Below are 19,794 nucleotides of genomic sequence, written 5' to 3' on the forward strand. Positions count from 1 at the left end.
ATTAAGGGAAAACTTGAAGAGAATAGCTTAGTTCTTCCAGTGGAAATATAACCCTGCTGTTACTTGCCTAAGTATGTTTTTAATCTGGATGGCAAAGAAGGGTCACACTGCATAATCACCTCTAAGGGCCTTCCCCTATTAATACAGCTCTTAGTCTAAATAAACAATTGATACTATATATTATGGCTCCTATATATTAAAGGCATGATATTTTTCTCATCTAACACTGTATACAAGCATAAGCACATTTTTATGCAGCGTGTTTTCTATTCCATGTGGGATGGCTTAAGGAAATATTCTGAGGGCTCTCCAAAATCTGCAGAGGATGCACATTGTGTGTGCTCATTCTCCATGTTTCCATCCCACTCACTCCAGCGAGATTAGCATCCGAACCAGCCAGCAAGAGCCCACTTGACAGGCCCACATGGTTGAGATTCATAATCAGATTAACAAAACAGTAATCCTATTTTTAAACAATGAAAAAGCCGAGTCCTTGAGGCGGTGAGCTGGTGTGTGTGTGTGTGTGTGTGTGTGCATACAGAATAGATCTCATCCTTTTGGACTAAAGAACCTTAATACAAAATGAAAAAAGTTTCTTCCACAGAGGAAACTCTGCCCTGTAGAGGAAAAAGGGACTATCTTATATTATACCACTTCTTTCCCATTGGTTTTGATCTCTGATGGGCCCACTCCAATACTTGCAGGATGTACCTTCTACAACATACACTCTTTACCGCATTTTAAAATAATAAAGAAGTGAACTACTTCCCGAATGCTCCAGAAACTTTAATTATGAATGTTCCAGTACCTAAACTTATACTGTTAAAACTGCCCAGGCACTGGAAAATGAGCATATTTCATATACTCAAGGTAGCAGACTCATGGTGGAAAAAATCTCACTGGGCAACCAGCAGCATTTGTCTCTGTCACAGTATTTCCAGCACCGTTGCATTTTCCCAAATGATGCAGAAACTCCTTCCCCGGATCCAGAACCCACTTCTTTTTCTCCCTCCCCATCCTCTTCTGGTCCTGCCACAGACCAGACCCAGGCTTTCCTCTCAGCCGAATGACTCAGAAGGTGCCCGCTCAAGGGGCTGAGGGAGAACTGTCACCGCTCGCTCCTGCTCAAAGCTGGCCCGACATTGCCATCGCCCGGCCCGGCTCCGCAGTGCAGCGCACCGGCCTCTGCCTTCCCGGGGCCGAGTTAGGACTCAGGAGTTCTGCCTGGTGAAGGAGACCCCTCCTGCTCCCCACGTAGCCCATCAGGCACCTGCTCAAGCCTCCAGGTCTCATCACCCGGGTGGCAGGAGAGGCACTCGAGCTCTGCAGCACGGAGGGGAAGGTGATCTGTTTTTAAGATGCTGCCGCCAGATCCGAGGCAACAAACCACTGGAAAAGTCCAGAACATGTATTTAAAAAGCAAACATCAAGATGTGATAACCTAAAATGCAGAACAGCTGAAGAAGTGGCAATTACATTACCCATGAAATGGAATTTACAGGCAGTGTTACCCCCTCCAGTGTGAGATGAAGTTTTAGGACCCAGGTTTGGTTTTTTTCAAAGTGCGTCTTTTAGGCCAAGCTAACAGTAACTCCCCATTTTAATGCAGAGCACTAGAACTAGACTGAAAGGCCAGGTATTTCAGGATATTGATTTTCCTTCCATTCTCTTTAAATATAATTTTCTAAGTTCTTTTCCCTGCCATTCCTACGTGACTGTTACCCACAGAACCAGCTCGGAAGCTCAGCTTGGCAATCAGCACCCAGAGAGAACCTTGATCAGCAAACTATCAGTAAACCAGACACAGAGGGAGGAATGACAATGTATCAGTGGAGATCCTGCTCTGTGCTGAAAGTGCTTTTCAAAACACAAATGATCACAGGAATAAATACATGAGAACAGCAGCTGCCCACCTGTCAGTGCCTCGCAACAGAAACCTGCAATGAAAATTTGCATTTCCCCCCCAAAGCTGAGCTGAGGGGACCTATTCCATTGCAGACATCAGGTTTTCATAAAAAAAAATAACGGAAGTTTTTGAAGTTGCTGGCTCTGGAGCTGGGAATATGGGCAGGGTGTGTGTCAGGCGTGGAACAGCTGGCTTGGAAGCTCCCACAAAATCAGCTACAATGGTGCAGCCAGGCCAGGACACCACCCAGCCAGCAGCCGTGTGCTTTTCCTTTGCGGTTGCAGAGCTGTTTCAAAAGCCAAGCTTTCATTCCACAAAGGAAGGAGGGGGGGAAAAAAAAAAAACAAGCAAGGTTTCAGCCCATCCAAGTCTAGACCAGCTTTTTTTTACAGCTGGAAATTATATAGTTTCAGTGTTCAGCAACAGCGTGGACAGAAACACTCTGAGCCCCACTCCCGGCTAAACTGATCCCTTAAAAGCTGCCACTTTTGAGCCTGTACAAGGGCAAAATTCATCTATCTGATGCAGAGATGTGTGCTGATGTGCAGCCAGGCTTGCAAAAACACAATTACCCATAGAAGGGAGCAGCCTGGTTGATCAGGAGGCAGAAAGAACAGCGTTAGGGGGTTTAGATGCAGCCAGTAACCACAGGGCTGCTGGTAAAATGTACAGGAGACTGTCAGGCTGGATGCCATCCTCCTTCACAGAGCTCTGGAATGTGAGGTCATCTTCTAGAAAGTGGAATAACACAAAACCCAAGGAAAAACACCCTAATTTAAACACCTCAGCTGAGTATCAGCAGAGTCTGAGCACGGCCCAACTCCTGTTTGAGTCAAAATAGTACAGAACTGTATAAAACACAGCAGATGAAATTTTGTTAGTACTGGCATCCCACACCTGCATTCAGACTCTGCAAGGGCAGCTGTTCCTTGCAGATACAGGTGTAATTATCATTTTCATTCACACTGATCTTTGATCAACACACAGATAACTCTGGAATGCCTGGGAACAGCTCTGCTGACAGATTCCCTGATTGCCCTCACTCCTCCAAGTCCATCTTCTGCTGTCTATTAAAAATTTCCAGCATAAGCAACATATTTTTTTAAAAGCCCAAGTACACAATATCTCTCTTAAAATCTTTCCCTCATTTCACAATGTTTTTGAAAGGCATAAATAAAGCCAAATAAATTTTATGAGTGTGACAACACAGGTTTTTTTTGTTCAGTTTTAACTCCAGTGCTCAGTATCTCCTGATGAATAGTTAAGAGAACTATGCACAAACCAGATCTCATCTGCAACTTAAACAAAAAACTCTGCTCCTCCAGCATATAAATCATCCAAAAGCAATAAAAAATACTTAGCTGCACATTTTCAGGAATTTTGTGCCTCTGAACACTTGTTTAATTTAGGATTTTTCGATACCCAAAATACATTACTCTTCAGTGGCTAAATACCATTATACAGCAGTTTAATAGCCTTGAATTAACTCTTAAGTTTGTTACCCAGCTTCTTCCAGATAAAGGTATTTCCAGAGCATTTGCATCAGTAGAGCAAGAGGCTTCTTGCATAACTGCTCTAGTGGGGGGAAAAAGAAATCTCTTGAAGGCTTTTTAATATGATCTTTCATAATCCAAGTTCTTGGGAATTCATACCAAAGCAGGAACAATGGATTCATTAAATAGTTCACTTTTACCTAATGCTTTCTGCATGCTTCACTCTTAAGCTATAAAGCAGCAAGCAACCACCTTTCCATAATGTTTGTGATCAAGGGAGAGCTTTCCATTTGAAGTCAGAGGAAAAACCCTTCCATCCTGTGCAGGTTATGAGCCAAGAAAGAAGTTTTACAAACTGTGGTTCTTCCTCCCACACTGTTCAATAGCTTAGAAGTGTCTGATCAAAAAAAATTTAGGAACTTGAGGATTAAAATTAAAAAAAAAAAAGGGGGGAGAGAGAGAAGGTTGGAGTTTCCAGAAATATGTAAATCAATTCATTCTTACTGGGTATGTCCTAATAAATCTCAGAATTGGGCAAAAAGCCATATCCCTAGTCCTAGCCAGAAGCAAGTCTTGAGTCACAGAGAAAGATTAGCACATGCTCAATTCAGACCTGCTTATTTCTTAAAATGTTTTTACTGAATTAAATCAACCCATCCTAACCATTTTATCAGCACAAGGATTTCTGCTTCATTAAGACAAACCTCCCCCAGCTGTTTTTCTGAAGACAACACCTCAGTCTGTTTCCTGTTTCCCCAGAACAAGGGGAAGATGTTCCCCAAGGCAGGAGTGAGATTACAACTTAGTCCTCTTTCCTGAGGAGGAATCTTCAGACCTTGAAAATATCCTTCCCCACCTCTAGTTTTCTTTTGCCTTGTTAAAGATTAAAACCTGAGCTTACATACACCAATCTGTGTTACAATTATAGAAATTTAAGTTTACATGCCAAAATGGACAATAGCCAGGAAATGAAAATTAGTTTCCATAGGAACATCAACAGCATTCCCACTTCACCTTCTCCACACACTTGAACACATACTTTGAGGTCTAAAGCAAAAGGCTCTTGGCCTTTCCATTTCATTATCTGGCAACTTTAAAACTCACTGGTAACACGCCCCTGTTACATTTATAGTCAAGAGAATATCTAATGCACATGAACAGTGTATTCAAAGTTGGCACTTGTACCTATTGATGAACACAAGGATTCCAAGAGCAAGTCTTTAGAAACAAATGCTCAGGCAGGCCTGAGCCATAAGGAACACTGGTACACACTCCAATGCCTACAAACAAGCTCAGTAACAAGACACAGGGGCACTTGTCCTTTGCTGACAGGGACTGTTTCACTCTTCCAAAGACAGCCTGGATTTTATCTGCCTGTTGCATTTTGTGCTAGAGAGTGAATCAAGGGGATGGGATGTTTGCAAAGCTCAGTTATGATGAGCAGTTCTATCTTCCATGCCCACAGCTGGATATACACCAGAAGGATGAAGACCACACACTTATTCTTTGCAGCCCCTCACTTGCCAGTGTGACACATTCACTGGCCAGAGCCCTCCTCAGCACACACCACCCTCAGCCTGGGTGCTGCACAACCTGGCAGCAGGGTCATCTCATCTCCCATCCTGCTTTATACACATGTATTGCACTAGAACACCTGCCTTCTATGAAAAGATGCTGTAGAAAAACCACAAGATTGTAAGCACTAGATTTATCATTTGTTTGCAATTATATTTAATATTAATAGTGTCTTGTTTTTACAAAGCAGTTGAAATAAAAAAAAAGAAAAAAGAAAAGGAATAGCAAGAACCCCCCCCATCTGCTGTCTAGCATGTCTAGCATCAGTTATCCTCACTGGTTTGTTTACCATTTATGAGGAAAACATCATTCAAGCTGACTTGTCACAGAGACTCTTCTGCAATAACTGGCCTTCAGTGCAAATCCGTGGCGCTTGTCAGATCACCTGTGTTTTTCCTGAAAGTCCCTCTGCCTAAATTCAAAGTGTCTGCCAATGATAATATCCTTCCTCTCTAAATTACCTTCCAGACAAACACAGTAGATCTGGTAACACATGTTAATATCCTCATTTTACAGAGGCAAACAAAGTGTAGATAATTAAATTTGCCTGAGGCCAGTGTTTTGAAGAGCCAGAGAGCCCAGATCTACAAATTCCAGGTGATTCACCTTGGCTGGAGACTAAGCTCCCTCTCTACAGAAGAGTGAAAATTAACTGATTATGCTGGAATTGTTTCTCTGTCCTCTGTAAGAGGACCAGGTATTTTCCTTGTGTAGGACCATCCAATGCAGTTTGGAAACGGTGTGAATCTGTTTTAAGTGACCACCAGCACTAAACCAGCCCCAAAGGAGTCCCTGTGACAGGCAAGCTGTAGGCAGTTAGACAGTGGGTAAGATCAAGCCTGCTAGTGCCATGGGGCACTAGGGAGGTTAACCTCATCCACCTGCTGACGGGCCTCTCCGGCCTGGTCTCCAGGAACACGTTCCACCTCCTTCTCCAGACAGTGGGTTATAGCCTGGGAATACAGAAGAGAAATCCATCATGTTAACATTCATCCTCCACAGCCCTTCACCAGCACACAAGGAACACCAAAAATAAATCTCACCATTATTTACACCTCATTCATACTTACTACACAGGCAGCATTTTATGGAAAATGAAAGCAGAGAAAATATCCAGACTTGAGAGGGCTTATTTTTGTAGTGCTAACAGTAAAAGCCATTGCAAAGCACTTGTGTTTTAATTTGATCAATTTGGATTAAATTATATTGAAATTAATTACCATTTGATTTCTCTAAGTCTGCACTAAAGCTGTAGTGCTGCTCTGCAGGATAAACAGAGCAGTAACAGCAGCTTTTACAGTAAACTCTGTGGGAGTGTAACTGTTTTCTAAGAGCCCTAATGGTCAGGGACTTAAATAATCCTTTATTCCAGACCTGCATGGAATATTCTGAGGGTCAAAAGGTAAATCCACTGATTACTACTGCAAGGTATTTTTTTAGAGAATTTGAAAAGGCAAGCATAGGCAGTAAGGTAAATACACTTTAGTTGAACATCCTAATGCTGCAACCATGGGTAACCTCATTTCAGGACACACTCAGAAAGATACAACCTGGCAAATGTCCTCAGTTTGTTCTGCACAAAGCAAAGAACCCACATTGTAGTAGCACTGTTAACCAGGCAGGTTTCCATGTTCCACTGAAACGCCCAGCATCACCTTCATCTTCGAAATTTGTTTTTCTCAGAGTAGCCAAGTTTCACTTTCTAGCTTAATTCAGCAGCTGAACAGTGCAGATGGTTCTTTCACCTCATGAGAAGATCCGAGACCTTTAACTCTATAATTGGTTACTTAAGCAAAGATTTTGCTTAGGATTAAACTAGGACAGGTAGAAGCTGGAAAAGTGCCTCAGCCCAGCTGCCCTGATCCTGGTTCTCAGCACAGCTATTACCCACACTTTGCTCACCCCCAGGGAGGTAAATATCCCATGTGAGAGCTATCAAAGGTATCTGACAGGATCAGACATCACACTGCCCTCATGTTAAACAACCCAGGATAAATCAACTTCTTGATTCCTTCAAATGTCAGGAAAAATATTCAAAGCAGAAATTTCATCGCTCCACTATTATTGAGGTTTAATATGTTTCACCAAGAATCTGCAGCTTTTATACATTTAATCAAGTAACTTACTCAGTGCTAAGTGGGTTTTCCCTGTCAGCCTGCTATGGTTAAGGCTGTCTACACGATCCACTCCACTATGGAAAACTGTAATTAAAATATACCCAAAGCAGCATTTGCAGGTAAGGCACAGGCTGTTGGGCTGAGAAGAGAGAAAGGAGACTGCCTGCATGGCCAGTGTATGGCACAGAGCCCAACAAGGGCAATGTGAGGCCACAGAAAGCACTTCATCCATCAAGGTGATTTCAGCAGGTGACAGTGAGTTTAACGGTGAGACCTTCTGGTGCTTTGTGACAGTTGATAAGAGTTTATACATCTGCAGGATTTATACATTCAATAGGTCATTATTGCGGTATCTGATAAATAAGGTCAGATTTTGCATAATTAAGTCTTTCTTCTTCCTGAATCTACATAACACATCTACAAATTTACTTTCAGCATTTCGCTCGTGCTATGGGCACTTAAAAGACAGAGCAGGTACTAAATTATTGGACTTTTACAATAATGGGGGAGGCATCCCAAAAATAGTGTAAAAATCTGTAATTTTGAAAAATCTCAGTAAATTATGGCAAAAGCATTAATAAAAAACCTGGAACACTGTTTTCCTGGGGAAAAGCACCACAAAAACTTCCTGACAGGTTTTTGCACAAAGTGCAGAGCAGACCAACTGACCAGAGATACAGAGCTCGTTTGTAGGGCACATTTTGTGTCCTCACTAAAGAAGACAAAAAGTCTGTGCAATGACTATGGACACAGCTGCATAAATGCTCTGTTTCAAGCTCAGGGTGTCTCAAGGATCCCACACTTACCACCTCCTCGCAAAGGCTTTTTGTTTGGTTTAGATTTCGGGACTGCTGAGGTCGAGGCACCAGACTCTGCTTCTTGCTGTTCAGAGAAGCAGAAAGTTACTGAATGTGAATTTCAGTTAATTTAAACACATAAATACAAGTGTGACCTGATTAACAGGGTTGTTACCTGATTCAGTTTCAGGTTTCCTTTGTAGCTCTTCCCCTCTTGCATGCTTTCCCACATCGCTATCTTCTGCCTCCGCTTCTCTTCTTCAAGCTACAGAAAAAAATCCAGGACATACAAGATTTCAGAACAGAATCCCCAGAAACATCTACAACAGACTCATCAAACCCCAAGGGATTCACCTTTATGTGATGCAGTAACTCTGAGCTTATGGAAGCATTTACTTTTATACACACCCACATCTTCCCCTCCTCAGTATGTGTCTGGATGTTCCCCTCCTCAGACTGTGTCTGCAGCTTCTTTTGGCCACTTGATGCTTTAAAACATTTTGAAAGTAAAACAGAACCAAGTGGCAAGCTCAAATCCCGAGCCTATAAAAAGTACTAAGAATATTGCCTATGACAGGAATTCAATGCACAATGTAGAGTTCCTCAGAAGAGAGTCAGCTACATATTTACATCCCAATATCCATTATCAACAACTCTACCAGCTCTCTTCTAGAGAAATTTATTCACAAAACCAAATAAATTAATGGTTAATAATCATAGAATGGTTTGGATTGGAAGGGACCTTAAAGCTCATCTTGTTCCACTCAAGGACACCTTCCACTAGCCCAGGTTGCTCCAAACCCCATCTAACCTGGCCTTGGACACTTCCAGGGATCCAGGGGCAGCCACAGCTTCTCTGGGCAACCTGTACCAGGGCCTGACCACCCTCCCAGGGAGGAATTTCTTCCTAACATCTAATCCAAACAGAAGAGGTGGGATTAACTTGCTGATCGCACCCACTCCTCTGCCCTGCCCCACACAGCAATCTGCTATTCCTTGTTACCTCAAGCTGTAATTCAAACCCTTAAATTGCAGCAATGCTGAGCTACAAACACCCACATTTACCATTAAGAACAGACAACACACATATGCAGTGGTACAATTAATCTAAATGCCAGTAAATCCCCTGCAGCCATTCACTGCACACACAACTAAAGTCCCTGCAGGTACAGATTTACCCGTGGAAAAATCAACATCAGGCCCACAGTGACCCTGGCACACAATTACTTTTGGAGAGGCAAGTTCACAGAGATGAATTGCATCAACATTGCAGAGAAAACGAGTCTCCTGTTTGTCTGTATCTAACATGGAATAATAATTTCTTTAACAGCAGCGAAGTACCCAATGACAAATTTATGAGTTAAAGAAAGAAGCACTCTCTGGTTACCTGTTTTTGTTTTTCTTTGTATCTTTCTGCTTGTGCATTCAACTCCTCCTGCATCCTGAGGCGAGCTGCTGCCAAAGCTTCCTGCCTTCTTACCACCACATCAGGCTCTAGGAAATTGGGAAAGAATTTGCGAAGTAAATTCTAGATGATCTCCTCAAAGAATTATATTAAGGAAAGGCTCACACCTCTCCCTGCAGCTGTTTTGCAGAAAATCACAGCTTAAGTCCAGTTTCCAGCTAATCTTTTACAGTAAATTATATGCTGATTTAAATTTCATCATGCTGTCACATTTTAAAGCAGGATTTTAATTAATAAGGACAACGATGTAACTAACCCATAAAAAATTAACCTCACACTTCTGGGGTACTTGCTTCTATTTATGAAGCATTTGTTTGATACAGATAAATTCAGAAATATCACCCAGGCTTGACAGGGATCCCATTTTTACCCAGAGAACTTCTTTTACGCAGAAGGATGAGACAAACCAGCCCACATTCACTCCTACTCCTTCTCACAAAGGGTCCTGCTTGTGTCAGTGCTGCAGTGGATTTAACACACCCCACCAGCACAGAAATCACTTACCAACATGACACATCTCTCCAGAGACACCTGGAGGTCTCGGAAAATCTACACTGAGTCACCACTTCTCTTCATGACTGGCCTTTAGGAGAAGTCAAAATTAAAATTACACCCCAAAAAAGGCAAATATTGCTCTCCTTTTTTCCCCAGCAGCTGAAGTATCTCCCCATTTGCTGGCCTCCTTATATGTTTGCTACCATCCAGTGATGACTATGTGAAACAAATGTCAGCACTTTCAGTAATTTCACTTTACAAGCAGTTTTGGCAGTTAAACCACGACTTAATTAGCACCACAAAAGAAGAGCAGTGGGATAAGGGCACGCAAGGGAGGTTTTCTGGGGCCCCGCGTTCAAGGTTCCAAAGGGATGAGTGCCAAGCACTCGTGGACTTGGCAGATCCACAGGCACAGCCTGTGCTTTACAGCAGGCTCCTGACTGTGTAAGCCTTGCAACCTGTGCCACACTCACTGAGATAACAGACAGGAGGCTGCTACACCCCAAATGTACACAGCGCTGCCAGAGCAGGAACTGGGAAGGACTAATTTGAAGAAAAATAACGAATACTCAGAAAAAATGAATATTTTCTCCTGGGTTTAGATTTGAACGTTTTGGTTTTGCTTGGTAAGTTTGAAAGTTATCTGGTAAGTGACCACAACAGCTTTTAGCCACCATTCCCTCAGCTCCTGCACCACCAAGGGGCAGCTGTTCCTCCGTCCTGCAGTGCCCTGCTCCTTCACTCCCAAACACGTCCCTTCGGGACACAGGCCTTCCTTCAGAACCTTCTGAAAACACTTCTCCTGGTCCAGCTTTTCCCAGCGATCTCTTCCCTCACAGTGGGCTGACGCTGTTATCCCGAGCATCGCTCCCCATGGACATCCCTCAGGACCGAACCTCTTCTGGGCTGTTACTGACTCCAGACCCGCGTGTGGGTCCGAGCAGGGTCAGACACCCCGCCCGGACCGCGCAGCGCCGGCAGGACCCGGAGGGGCACAAACACTGCCCCGGGGAGGGCGCGGGGCTTTATTTTACTGTATTTACTCACCCTCCGCCGCCTCAGCCGCTCCGGGGCCGCTCGACCGCGCCGCCAGGCTCCGGGACACCTTCTGCACGAGCAGATAGACGGCGACGGCGGCCAGGAGGATGTACCAGCCATAGCTGGACAGCAGCGACCCCACTGCGAGGGGACAGGCCGGGGGTGAGCGAGGCCCGCGCGGGATCCGGCCCGCCCGGCCCCGCCCTCGGGCCCGCCGCCCCCCGCCCGCACCCCCGGCCCCTGCTCGCCTCACCCGTGTGCTGCAGCACCTCCAGGCCCCCCCGGCCCAACGACGGCCCCGGGCCCGGCCCGGGCCCCGCCGCGGCCCCACCGCCCCCGAGCTCCAGCACTGCCGCCATCGCCGCCGCCTCACGTCCGGCACCGCCCCTGCGCCGGGCACCGCCCCCCGCGCCAATCACCGCCCCGTCCGCCGCCGCCTGAGCCAATCACCGCCCCGTCCGTCACCGCCTCACGTCCGGGAGCTGCCCGCTGAGCAATTCACCGCCCCCTGCGCCAATCACCGCCCCGTCCGTCACCGCCTTCGCCAACCACCTCCCCGTGCACAATCCCAGAGCCAATCACCGCCCTGTCCGTCACTGCCTCACGTCCGGGCACCGCCCCGCTCCGCCAATCACCGCCTCGTCCGCCGCCAACTCCAGGAAGCGACGCGCCCCAGCGGCAGCGCACTGAAGTAACGTGACGGCTGCACCGACCAATGAGAGCAGAGGGGCAGGCGCACGGCGGCCAATGAGGGCTCGCAGAGGGTCCCGCCCGCCCCGCTCCTGCCCCGGGAAGGGTTCGCGACACCACGGGGACAAAAAGGGACCGCTGGTTTATTGGACACCGAAATGTGCAGGGACGGGGGCGATGGGCCCCGAGTGGGGCGGGAGAGGGCTCCGGGGCAGCACCAGAGCCGGCTACGACCCGTTGGGCACCGTGTCCTCTTCCATTTCTTCCTCGCCGTCCTCCGAGGGGCCTGAAAGGACAAGACAGAGTTTCAGGGCAGCTGCCGCAGGCGTTGGTGTTCTTCTCCCACCACTCTGCACAGGAGGAGTAATAATGGGAGTTCTTAAAAACTCTAGGAAGGAAAATCCAAGCAGCACTGACACACAGCAAACAGGTGACTTGTGGACCCTGCCATGGGCTGTGTGTGCTTGGAGAGCTCCAGGGACTCACTGCTGCACCCACACCCCAGGCACCGACACTCAGCACGAGTCCAGATGGACTGTGTAATTAATCTCATTTTAAAAAATATTTTTAAAGTATTTAAAAAATATTTTTGGAGCTATCCAATACAGCAAAGCGCCTTGTTTGGTGCCTACTCTGGAGGGAGTTCAGTAACAGCTGTACTCGAGGCCAGGCAGATCCTACACCATTTAAGAGTCAGGGATGTACTTCGCAGTCCTTCTGATGATAGTTACACTCATCTAAAACGAGCTTTTCAACTCCCAAAGTGTCCTTTTCTAGTAACTCCCTACTGAGATTGCATAAAGCATCAGAAAGGTGGATTCTGTTTGGGAAACAACAGTAACGGAAGTGAAGTGACCTGATTTTCGCTCTCTGCCAGGGATCTGCCCAGCCTGCAGCAAACCTTTCAGTCGCTCCACCTCAGCCAGAGTCGTGGCATTTGCTATGGCAGTCTGAAAACAGAGAGAGAACACAGTGAATCTTCACACTCAGCACTTCACTCTGCTCAGAATTAACATAAGAAACAGGATTTTCTTCCAAGCTCCTATGAAAGTTCTACTAAACCCTAGTTCTAGAAAATTTTAAGTACAATCTTAACTTCTCTCCTTATTAAACAAACTGCTCTCCCCGGGAGAACTCTAAGCTCAGACTAACTTTCATTTAAGTTCTCAAAAAACAGGTATGTCAGAAGAAAAATTACAGAAAAAGCACCTAAACCAAAGTCAGGACACACTGATCTATCTGTCTGAACAAAGGAAACATTTGTTCAGTTTGGATCCACGACAGTTTTTCTCCTCCACTTTTCTCCTGACACATTTACCTTAATTGCCTCCACGTCCCCTGGGGAGGGCCCAGCTTTCTTTTTGTCAGTCGGCAGACCAGCCCCTGGATTGAAGCTTCAAAGGAAAAATAAAGACCAGTTAGACTTTTTGAAGAGCGGGTGCTTCTCTAACTTGAAATGTTTCCAAACTGGGTTTGGAAGCATTTCATTCAATCAGGTGTAGTATCTTATCTTTGTTAACAAACTGATACAGTGAAGAATTGCCTCCTTCAGAAACACCAGCACCTTGTCCTGCTGTCCCATTTCCCCCCCACACACCTTTTCACCTGCTCAAAAAGAGAGGCAGAACTTAAGCTATTAATTAGGCAGTTGACAAAAGCTCTTCGATTTGGATGTTGTTGAACACTCAGGAGGGTCTGTTGCCATTACAAAAGCAGGGTGGATAAACAAAGAGTAACTGAAACTGGGTTTCCTGTTCTCGTGTGTCTAATGAGATACTGCAACAGAATATATCAAAGCCTATGCTAGATTGGGTGTCATCTTAACACTCCAAAGGAAAAGGTTATTTGCTACCGCTTTAAGGAAAAAAAGAGAAAAATCTGTACTATCAAAAAAAGAGAAAAATCTGTACTATGTCAAAATAGAAAGAGCTGGAAAGAAATTCCTGAAGTGCTGACCCAGCACCAGAGTGCTGCAACCTCTCTTGCAGCTATAGAAAGGTTTTTTTCATGTTTATTGAGCTATTTAGTTCAATCAGCTGCTTGTTCTAAAACTATCACAGACCTGAATTCCTTTCCACTCACAAATTAGAGCTGGAGTCCATCTATCATAGCTTTAAATGCTACATAAGTTCAAGACATTTTTTTATTTAACTATGAATTTGGAAATGCTGTTGACACACATGAACTGAATTCTTATTTCCAAATAGGCTGATCAAAGATTAAACAAAACATATGATGTACAACTTAAGAATTAAATTAAATAAACATATACTTGTAATAGCTTAACTAAAGATTTTCATCTGCATTTATCCTCATAACTCCAGCAGATTTTACAGTTTATATTCCCAGGCAAAAGAAAAAATTTCAGTTACTAATCATCTAGGGGAAAAAAAAAACACAAAACAGACAACAGCCACCTCTCTGCAGTTAAATAACAAAAAGAAAAAAAAAAGTTAGGTTTCCTGCTTGTGGACTTCAATGAATCCACCCTGACCAAAGATCTCTTTCAAAGATATTCCTGAGATGTGTTCACCACCATCCAAAACTTGGGGTGCTTGGACAAGGCACTTCTGGCTCCCAAAACTTTTAAGGCACCCTGCCAAGCAGCTGATATTCCAGTTTTCTGCCTGATACTGCACACAAAGGAAGTGGTGTTTCTGAAGGAGGATGCCAGTGTAAATTTGTGTATTTTATCTTACGTTTTTGCTCTCCTGGCAATATCCTTTGCAAGCTGTGCACCCCGTTTGCCCTTGAACATTTTCTCTGCCTCCTGTCGCTCCTACAGCGATACCACACACACAGAGTTAATTTGAGAACATCACAGTTTGCAAAGCTCCTGCCTTTGCCAAGAAAAGACACTTTGGCTCATCTTCATCATTGAAATTGGTACATGGGGACCAGATGTAAGAACAAGCAGATAAACATCGCCCAAAACACTCAAAGATGTATCAACCTCATGCTCTTAAAATTAAACTCTTTCCCACACTCAACTTCACCGAGAGCTGAGGGCTCTGCTGTGATTGCTCATTTCTTTCTCTAGAGGTCTGTCTTCTACCAACACCAGAGGGACAGAAAAGAATAACACTGAACAAAGGCAGTAAAAATTAATTACACATAATTAGACTATATCCTTAACAGAACGAAACTATGAAAGAAAACAAGGAGCGTGTTTTAGAGCCACTTAAAGAGTTTCAATAAAATTTACAGCTATGCCAAAAAGCTTTCTGTTAGCGAGCAATTTTGAAGAATGCAAAAAAAAAAAGTGCTAAATCAAAAGAAAGCAGACTTACTTTGAGTTTCACTTTTTGAAAATCCAGCACTCTGACTTGGGGAACTTTATGGATTAGGTACAATCTGTAATGCTTCTTATTTGTTACAGGATTCCTTAAAACGCTATAAAGTAAATAAGGGTTATAAAGAAGTCCTTAATATAAGATATTTTAAAATACATTTGTATTGAAATACATTAATTTATTTGAAATGCATTCATGTAGCTTTTGCTGTAACAGATAACAAATAACACCATTAAAAAAGCCTGGTGACAGTTCTTTGATATAATGGAAACGATAGCAAAAACTTGCATTTCATCAATAAGTAGATTTTACTGAAGAAGGACATAAAGAACAACCTCAAAATAAGAATAAAAAACCCAAATAAATAACTGAATCACCACATTTCCCACCTGGACACTGATCAACTGAAAAATCACAGGACAAACTACTTTTCTTCTTGTCCTTCACATCAAAAAATGTCCCTTACCAAAAAAATGTAAGGTTACAGAAAAGCCCTTGCTTACACATATTTTAAAGTATTTTGGAACAACCAAAAGTTTAAACCTTTTGGGTTTTGTTTTTAAAGGTCAAGTTTACCTCACCCCTTGCTGGTTTATAGAGATGTTACATCTCACTGGTCCAGCAGCCTCTCAGTGACATAAAGCCTCAGACATTAAATACCAGATGTTTATTAAGCGCAGTGGAAACGCTGTTTATTAATTCAATTTTTAGACATAAAGGATCTGTCACAGCTCATAAAAAGCAGAACATTCCAGACCAAAGCAAAGAGCCAGGCCAGCAGCAGAGTTTAAACACCAGAGGAAGAGCAGCTTTTCTTTTTAGGATTACATACCTCAGGTAAGTCAGTGATTTAATAGTTGCTAATGGATCCAGTTCACCCTGGGTAATGAGAGCACAGCAAGAAACTCTAAGTCCATTTAGTGAAAAAGCAAATATTTGAAAACAAAGTTCCTGAACTCAGATTTATCTATTTTAGAGATTAATTAGAATTACTGCAAGTATTTTAACAGGAAACCTACTAAGCTTTGTGCAAGCTGCAAATCATGTTCACTAAAGTATGTTCACCATTACTACCAAACCCACATGATATTACTCTAAAGAAATGAACTAACTACTACCTAAAGCACATGGCACTACTCTCAGCAAAATGGTTAATTAGAAAGACAAAAGTCACAAATTTAAGCTTGTTTAGCTTTATCCTGCACCACATCTTACCAGTTCAGCAATGTTGTTGTTGGTGAGAATGAGCTCTGTGAGGCTGGGCAGAGCCTGCTCCAGGTTCTCCCCAATCCGACTAAAGAACAACAAAAAACAAAGGTTTAATTTAGGCCAGGAATTAGCAGTGGTGAAAATACACACAGAAACATGACAACACAGAGGATCTCCCTGTGAAACAACCCAGGCTGGCACTGGCAGAAGTTTGGGTGAACACCCACTACAACACTTTTCCTAACAAAGCTGGCAATAAATACCAGAGCACTGGGTGCAATACTGGATTTAAACTCGTTCACTTGCAAGTATCCCTGTTTTCTTCTCTTTATGGGGATAATTATAGAAATCTGAAGTTCTGGCCAAATTTCAAACTCTGCACCTCGTTGTCCTGGCTGAAAAACAAAGACTGACTTTTGCAGTGAAAGAGGAAGGAAAATCAAAGAGGGCTTATATAGCGGTTCTATTTTATTTCCATAAAACAAACACTTCTGCACCTACCCAGCACTGACAGTCACATACACTTCTCTCCTAAGAGCATCTTCCTCTGCCCTAGGGTCCCACCTGGCCCAAACACAGCCCCTTACCAAATCCTGTTGTTGTTCATGAGCAGAGTTTTCAGCCTCCTCAGCAGGGGGAACCCGTCCAGCTTTCGGATCTCATTGTCAGAGAAATCAATGGCATCAAACTGGTCCAGAGTGGCTCCCAAGTTCTCAATCACTGGGATTTTATAGCCTGGGGAGAGAGGGCAAGGCAGGGATCAGGTGGTGCCCAAAGCAAAGCAGAACAGAGCAAAGCAGAGCGTGTGGGGGGGCACGTCTGGATGGACCGAAGATGCTGATAAATCTCAGTCAAAACACCTCGGGACTGACTCCTCCACACCACTCACAGACCAAACTTTCCCTATCAAACAACAGCCCCCAAGGCTTTTTCAATCCCTCTCCCTCAGCAGACACCCCAAGCCCCTTCCTGTATGCGACCCCTCACCTTTGCAGCACATCCCCCGTGCTGGGAGCATATCCCACCCCTTCCACCGCACCTTCCTCCCACATTTCCCCCTATTTCCCCTCCCTGGGGGATGGAACGAGATAATTAAATTCCCTCCCAACCCAAACAACCCTATAACTCTGATTTCCCCCCTCACCTCTCCCCACGTTCCCCCGACACTGGAGCCTCTTTAAGCCCCCAATCCCAAACCCCTCTCATTGCAGCCCCTCCAACAACCACCCCAACCTGCTGCGGCGCCCCCTCCCACGGAAAGCCCCAGATCACATCACAGGATCCACCACAGACGCTCCCAGGCCCCCCCAGGGACCCTCCCCAGCCCTCAGCCCCCCGCCCACGCAGGCCCCTTCCCGGCACAGCCCCCGCCGGGGCCCGCGCACCGCGCAGGTCGAGCTCCCTGTCGCGGACGGCGTTGGTGTACTGCGCCGCCTGCTCGATGAGCTCCGCCGTGAGCTTCACCATCGCGACAGCCCCGGAACAGCCCCGACAGGCCCCGCACGCCGCTACAGGCCGCGCGCGCCGTCTCAGGACACCGCGCCGAGCCCCGAGCGCGCCCAGGCCGCGCGGCCGAGCGCCGAGACAGCGAGCGGCGGGAACAGCCCCGCCCCCGGCCCCGCCCCGCGATGGGACAGTTTCCCCCCAAAACCACCCCAAAAACCGCATCCCGGGCATCCCCCTCATCGCCGGGCTTGCACAAACCCACCGAAACCCCCCCAAACCCCATCCCGGGCATCCCCCTCATCCCCGGGCTGGCACAGACCCCCAATACCTCATGCCCGTCATTCCTCTCGTACCCGGGCTGACACAGAGCCCCCCAAAACTCCATCTCGGGCATCCTCCTCATCTTCGGGGTGACACGGACCGCCCAGTACGCCCCAAACCCCCATCTCCGGGGTGACACAGACCCCCCAGTGCCCCCCAAACCCCCATCCTGGGCATCCCCTTCCTCCCTGGGGTGACAGAGACCCCCCAAAGCCCCTCAAAATCCCATCCCGAGCATCCCCCTCATACCTCGCCTGGAACAGACCCTCTAGTACCCCCCAAAACCCCATCCCAGGTTTCCCCTTCCTTCCCTGGCTGACACAGACACACGCACCCCAGTACCCCATTCCGGCCATCCCCCTCCTCCCTGGAGTGACATGGACCTCTTCCAAACCCCTCAAAACCCCATTTCTGGCATCCCCCTCCTTTCCTGGGCTGGCACAGACCCCTCAGTGCACCATCCCTGGCATCCCCTTCATCTCCGGGGTGACACAGACCCCCCAGTACCCCCCAAAATCCTATCTCGGGCATTCTTCTCCTTCCCAGGGCCAGCTCCCACCCTGGTGCCTGAGCCATGGATCACCAAACTCAGTAGGGACGTGCCTTTGCCATCAACAGTGCCCTAAAGCAGCACAAAGATGCCACCAGAGGTTCCCTCCCAACTTCTGGTGTTGCCAGGCATGGATTTATCCACGGAAATCCAGGTAGAGCGGACTGGGAACCTGCTTCACACAATGACTGGCAGCAAGTGGACTGCTTCCCTTCGGACACAGCTGGCTACTGTGTGCTCAGCTGGTGGAATTCTGTGTTCCAAGACTTGCTGCTCCCCTCCTGCCACACAGCCAGGATGGTGTCCACAACAGCCACAGCTCTGGGTGTTCTCCCTCCAAGCAGCAGCTCAGCCTTTGCTCTTGGACATCATGTTGCCCATAAGCACCTTCCCCCCACAGCGTTTGGGGCAGTTACTCTGTCACTTCCATAGGAATTCCTGGTCTCAGAGATGCTGTGATGGGCTGGGAATGTGACACGGGCCATGGCATGATACTCATCCTTTATCTGTGAGATGAAATGTGCTTTCAGCTGTCACTGCATCCCCTCTACCTGCTTTAGGAATGCGAAGAACAGCAAGAAAGAGCTGGGAGCTGAGATGGCTCTGCCTGTCCCCCAGGGACTTGGTTCCATGGGGAAGGCTCAGCTGATGGCAGGAGGGCTCTGGAGGTGGGTGAACCACAGGGATGACTGGACTGAAGGTGACATGTGAAAAGAAGCAGCTGGCCATCCCCCAGTCCCAAAACCTGCTGAATGTCACCAAGCCACTGCTGGAGAAATCCTTCCCCAGCCCTCAAGGTTTCCGTGAGCGAGACGAGGAAGAACGATTCCTGTACCCACTGCTATCGAGGGAAGGACATTTTTCACAAGCCATGACATTTCTGTGAACCCAGAGGATGTGATAATAGGTTAAACACTGCAGCCACATTTGGCACTGCAGAGTGATGGCTCATACTTTTCCTTTGGGAGCATTTGGAGCATCACCCTGAGCGTGAGCCTGGCTCCTTCCCCAGGACTGCGGTGTTGGAGGGGTCAGCTGGGGCCAGGCAGCTCCTGTGCTCCCTCCTGTAAAACCCCCTCACCAAGTGAAAGCACGTAGAGCCAGGCTTTGGTAACATCTGCATTTGTTTAAAAGCAGTTAGAGAACAAGAACAAGAGGGAGCTGTCACAAGAAAAAACTAGGAATTAGCAGCACTGTTGTATGTGACTCAGGCATCATGCGGTGGGAAAGACAACAGAGCCTTTAGTCGTTTCAGGCAGTTGTTAAAAGGAGACTCTTTTCAGCCTTCTGGAAAGCAGGTCCTGCCTCTGACAAGGCCAAAGAAAACACGGGCCTTTCTCCCTCGGCACAATGCAGCTGTTTGCCTCAGCCCTACAGCCTTGGTGGAGCTGGAATTGAG

The 19,794-nt window shown here is 46.2% G+C and overlaps 2 protein-coding genes across 4 annotated transcripts; both read right to left on the minus strand.

The window, feature by feature from the left end:
• Positions 1–5,092: 5,092 nt before the first annotated feature.
• SELENOS (selenoprotein S) lies at positions 5,093–11,250 on the minus strand. Of its 3 annotated transcripts, XR_003534973.1 has the most exons (8): positions 11,140–11,250; positions 10,896–11,027; positions 9,276–9,382; positions 8,064–8,153; positions 7,898–7,973; positions 6,975–6,985; positions 6,877–6,940; positions 5,093–5,927 (listed from the first exon to the last, which is right to left on the minus strand). XR_003534973.1 is itself a non-coding variant. In XM_027688196.1 (6 exons), exons 1-6 carry the CDS (start codon positions 11,243–11,245, stop codon positions 5,848–5,850), a joined length of 591 nt encoding a protein of 196 aa, XP_027543997.1. In that variant the 5' UTR covers positions 11,246–11,250; the 3' UTR covers positions 5,103–5,847. The 3 variants fall into 3 exon arrangements, 1 of the variants encoding a protein (XP_027543997.1); XR_003534972.1 differs by lacking the exons at positions 6,877–6,940; positions 6,975–6,985 and adding an exon at positions 6,570–6,719; XM_027688196.1 differs by lacking the exons at positions 6,877–6,940; positions 6,975–6,985 and having other exon boundaries at positions 5,103–5,927.
• A 449-nt stretch (positions 11,251–11,699) lies between these two features.
• SNRPA1 (small nuclear ribonucleoprotein polypeptide A') lies at positions 11,700–17,614 on the minus strand. Its single transcript, XM_027688194.1, has 9 exons — positions 17,464–17,614; positions 16,666–16,813; positions 16,085–16,163; positions 15,702–15,748; positions 14,867–14,969; positions 14,276–14,355; positions 12,895–12,970; positions 12,433–12,526; positions 11,700–11,862 (listed from the first exon to the last, which is right to left on the minus strand). Exons 1-9 carry the CDS (start codon positions 17,543–17,545, stop codon positions 11,804–11,806), a joined length of 768 nt encoding a protein of 255 aa, XP_027543995.1. The 5' UTR covers positions 17,546–17,614; the 3' UTR covers positions 11,700–11,803.
• Positions 17,615–19,794: the final 2,180 nt, after the last annotated feature.

The sequence above is a fragment of the Neopelma chrysocephalum genome, unplaced genomic scaffold (genome assembly GCF_003984885.1).
Source record: "Neopelma chrysocephalum unplaced genomic scaffold, ASM398488v2 Primary Assembly neopelma1_75, whole genome shotgun sequence".
NCBI classification, from domain to species: domain Eukaryota; kingdom Metazoa; phylum Chordata; class Aves; order Passeriformes; family Pipridae; genus Neopelma; species Neopelma chrysocephalum.

Bases quoted from the DNA above. Each gene is read 5' to 3' on its own strand.
- SELENOS (XM_027688196.1), bottom strand. From the start codon at position 11,245: ATGGCGGCAGTGCTGGAGCTCGGGGGCGGTGGGGCCGCGGCGGGGCCC. The intron at 8,154-9,275 runs GTAACCAGAGAG...TTTTTTCTGTAG, and splicing joins ACAAAGAAAAACAAAAACAG to CTTGAAGAAGAGAAGCGGAG. The intron at 5,928-7,897 runs GTAAGTGTGGGA...CTGTATTCCCAG, and splicing joins AAAGCCTTTGCGAGGAGGTG to GCTATAACCCACTGTCTGGA.
- SNRPA1 (XM_027688194.1), bottom strand. From the start codon at position 17,545: ATGGTGAAGCTCACGGCGGAGCTCATCGAGCAGGCGGCGCAGTACACC. The intron at 14,356-14,866 runs GTAAGTCTGCTT...GTATCGCTGTAG, and splicing joins TTCAAAAAGTGAAACTCAAA to GAGCGACAGGAGGCAGAGAA. The intron at 12,971-14,275 runs GTAAGATAAAAT...TTTCCTTTGAAG, and splicing joins ATTGCCAGGAGAGCAAAAAC to CTTCAATCCAGGGGCTGGTC.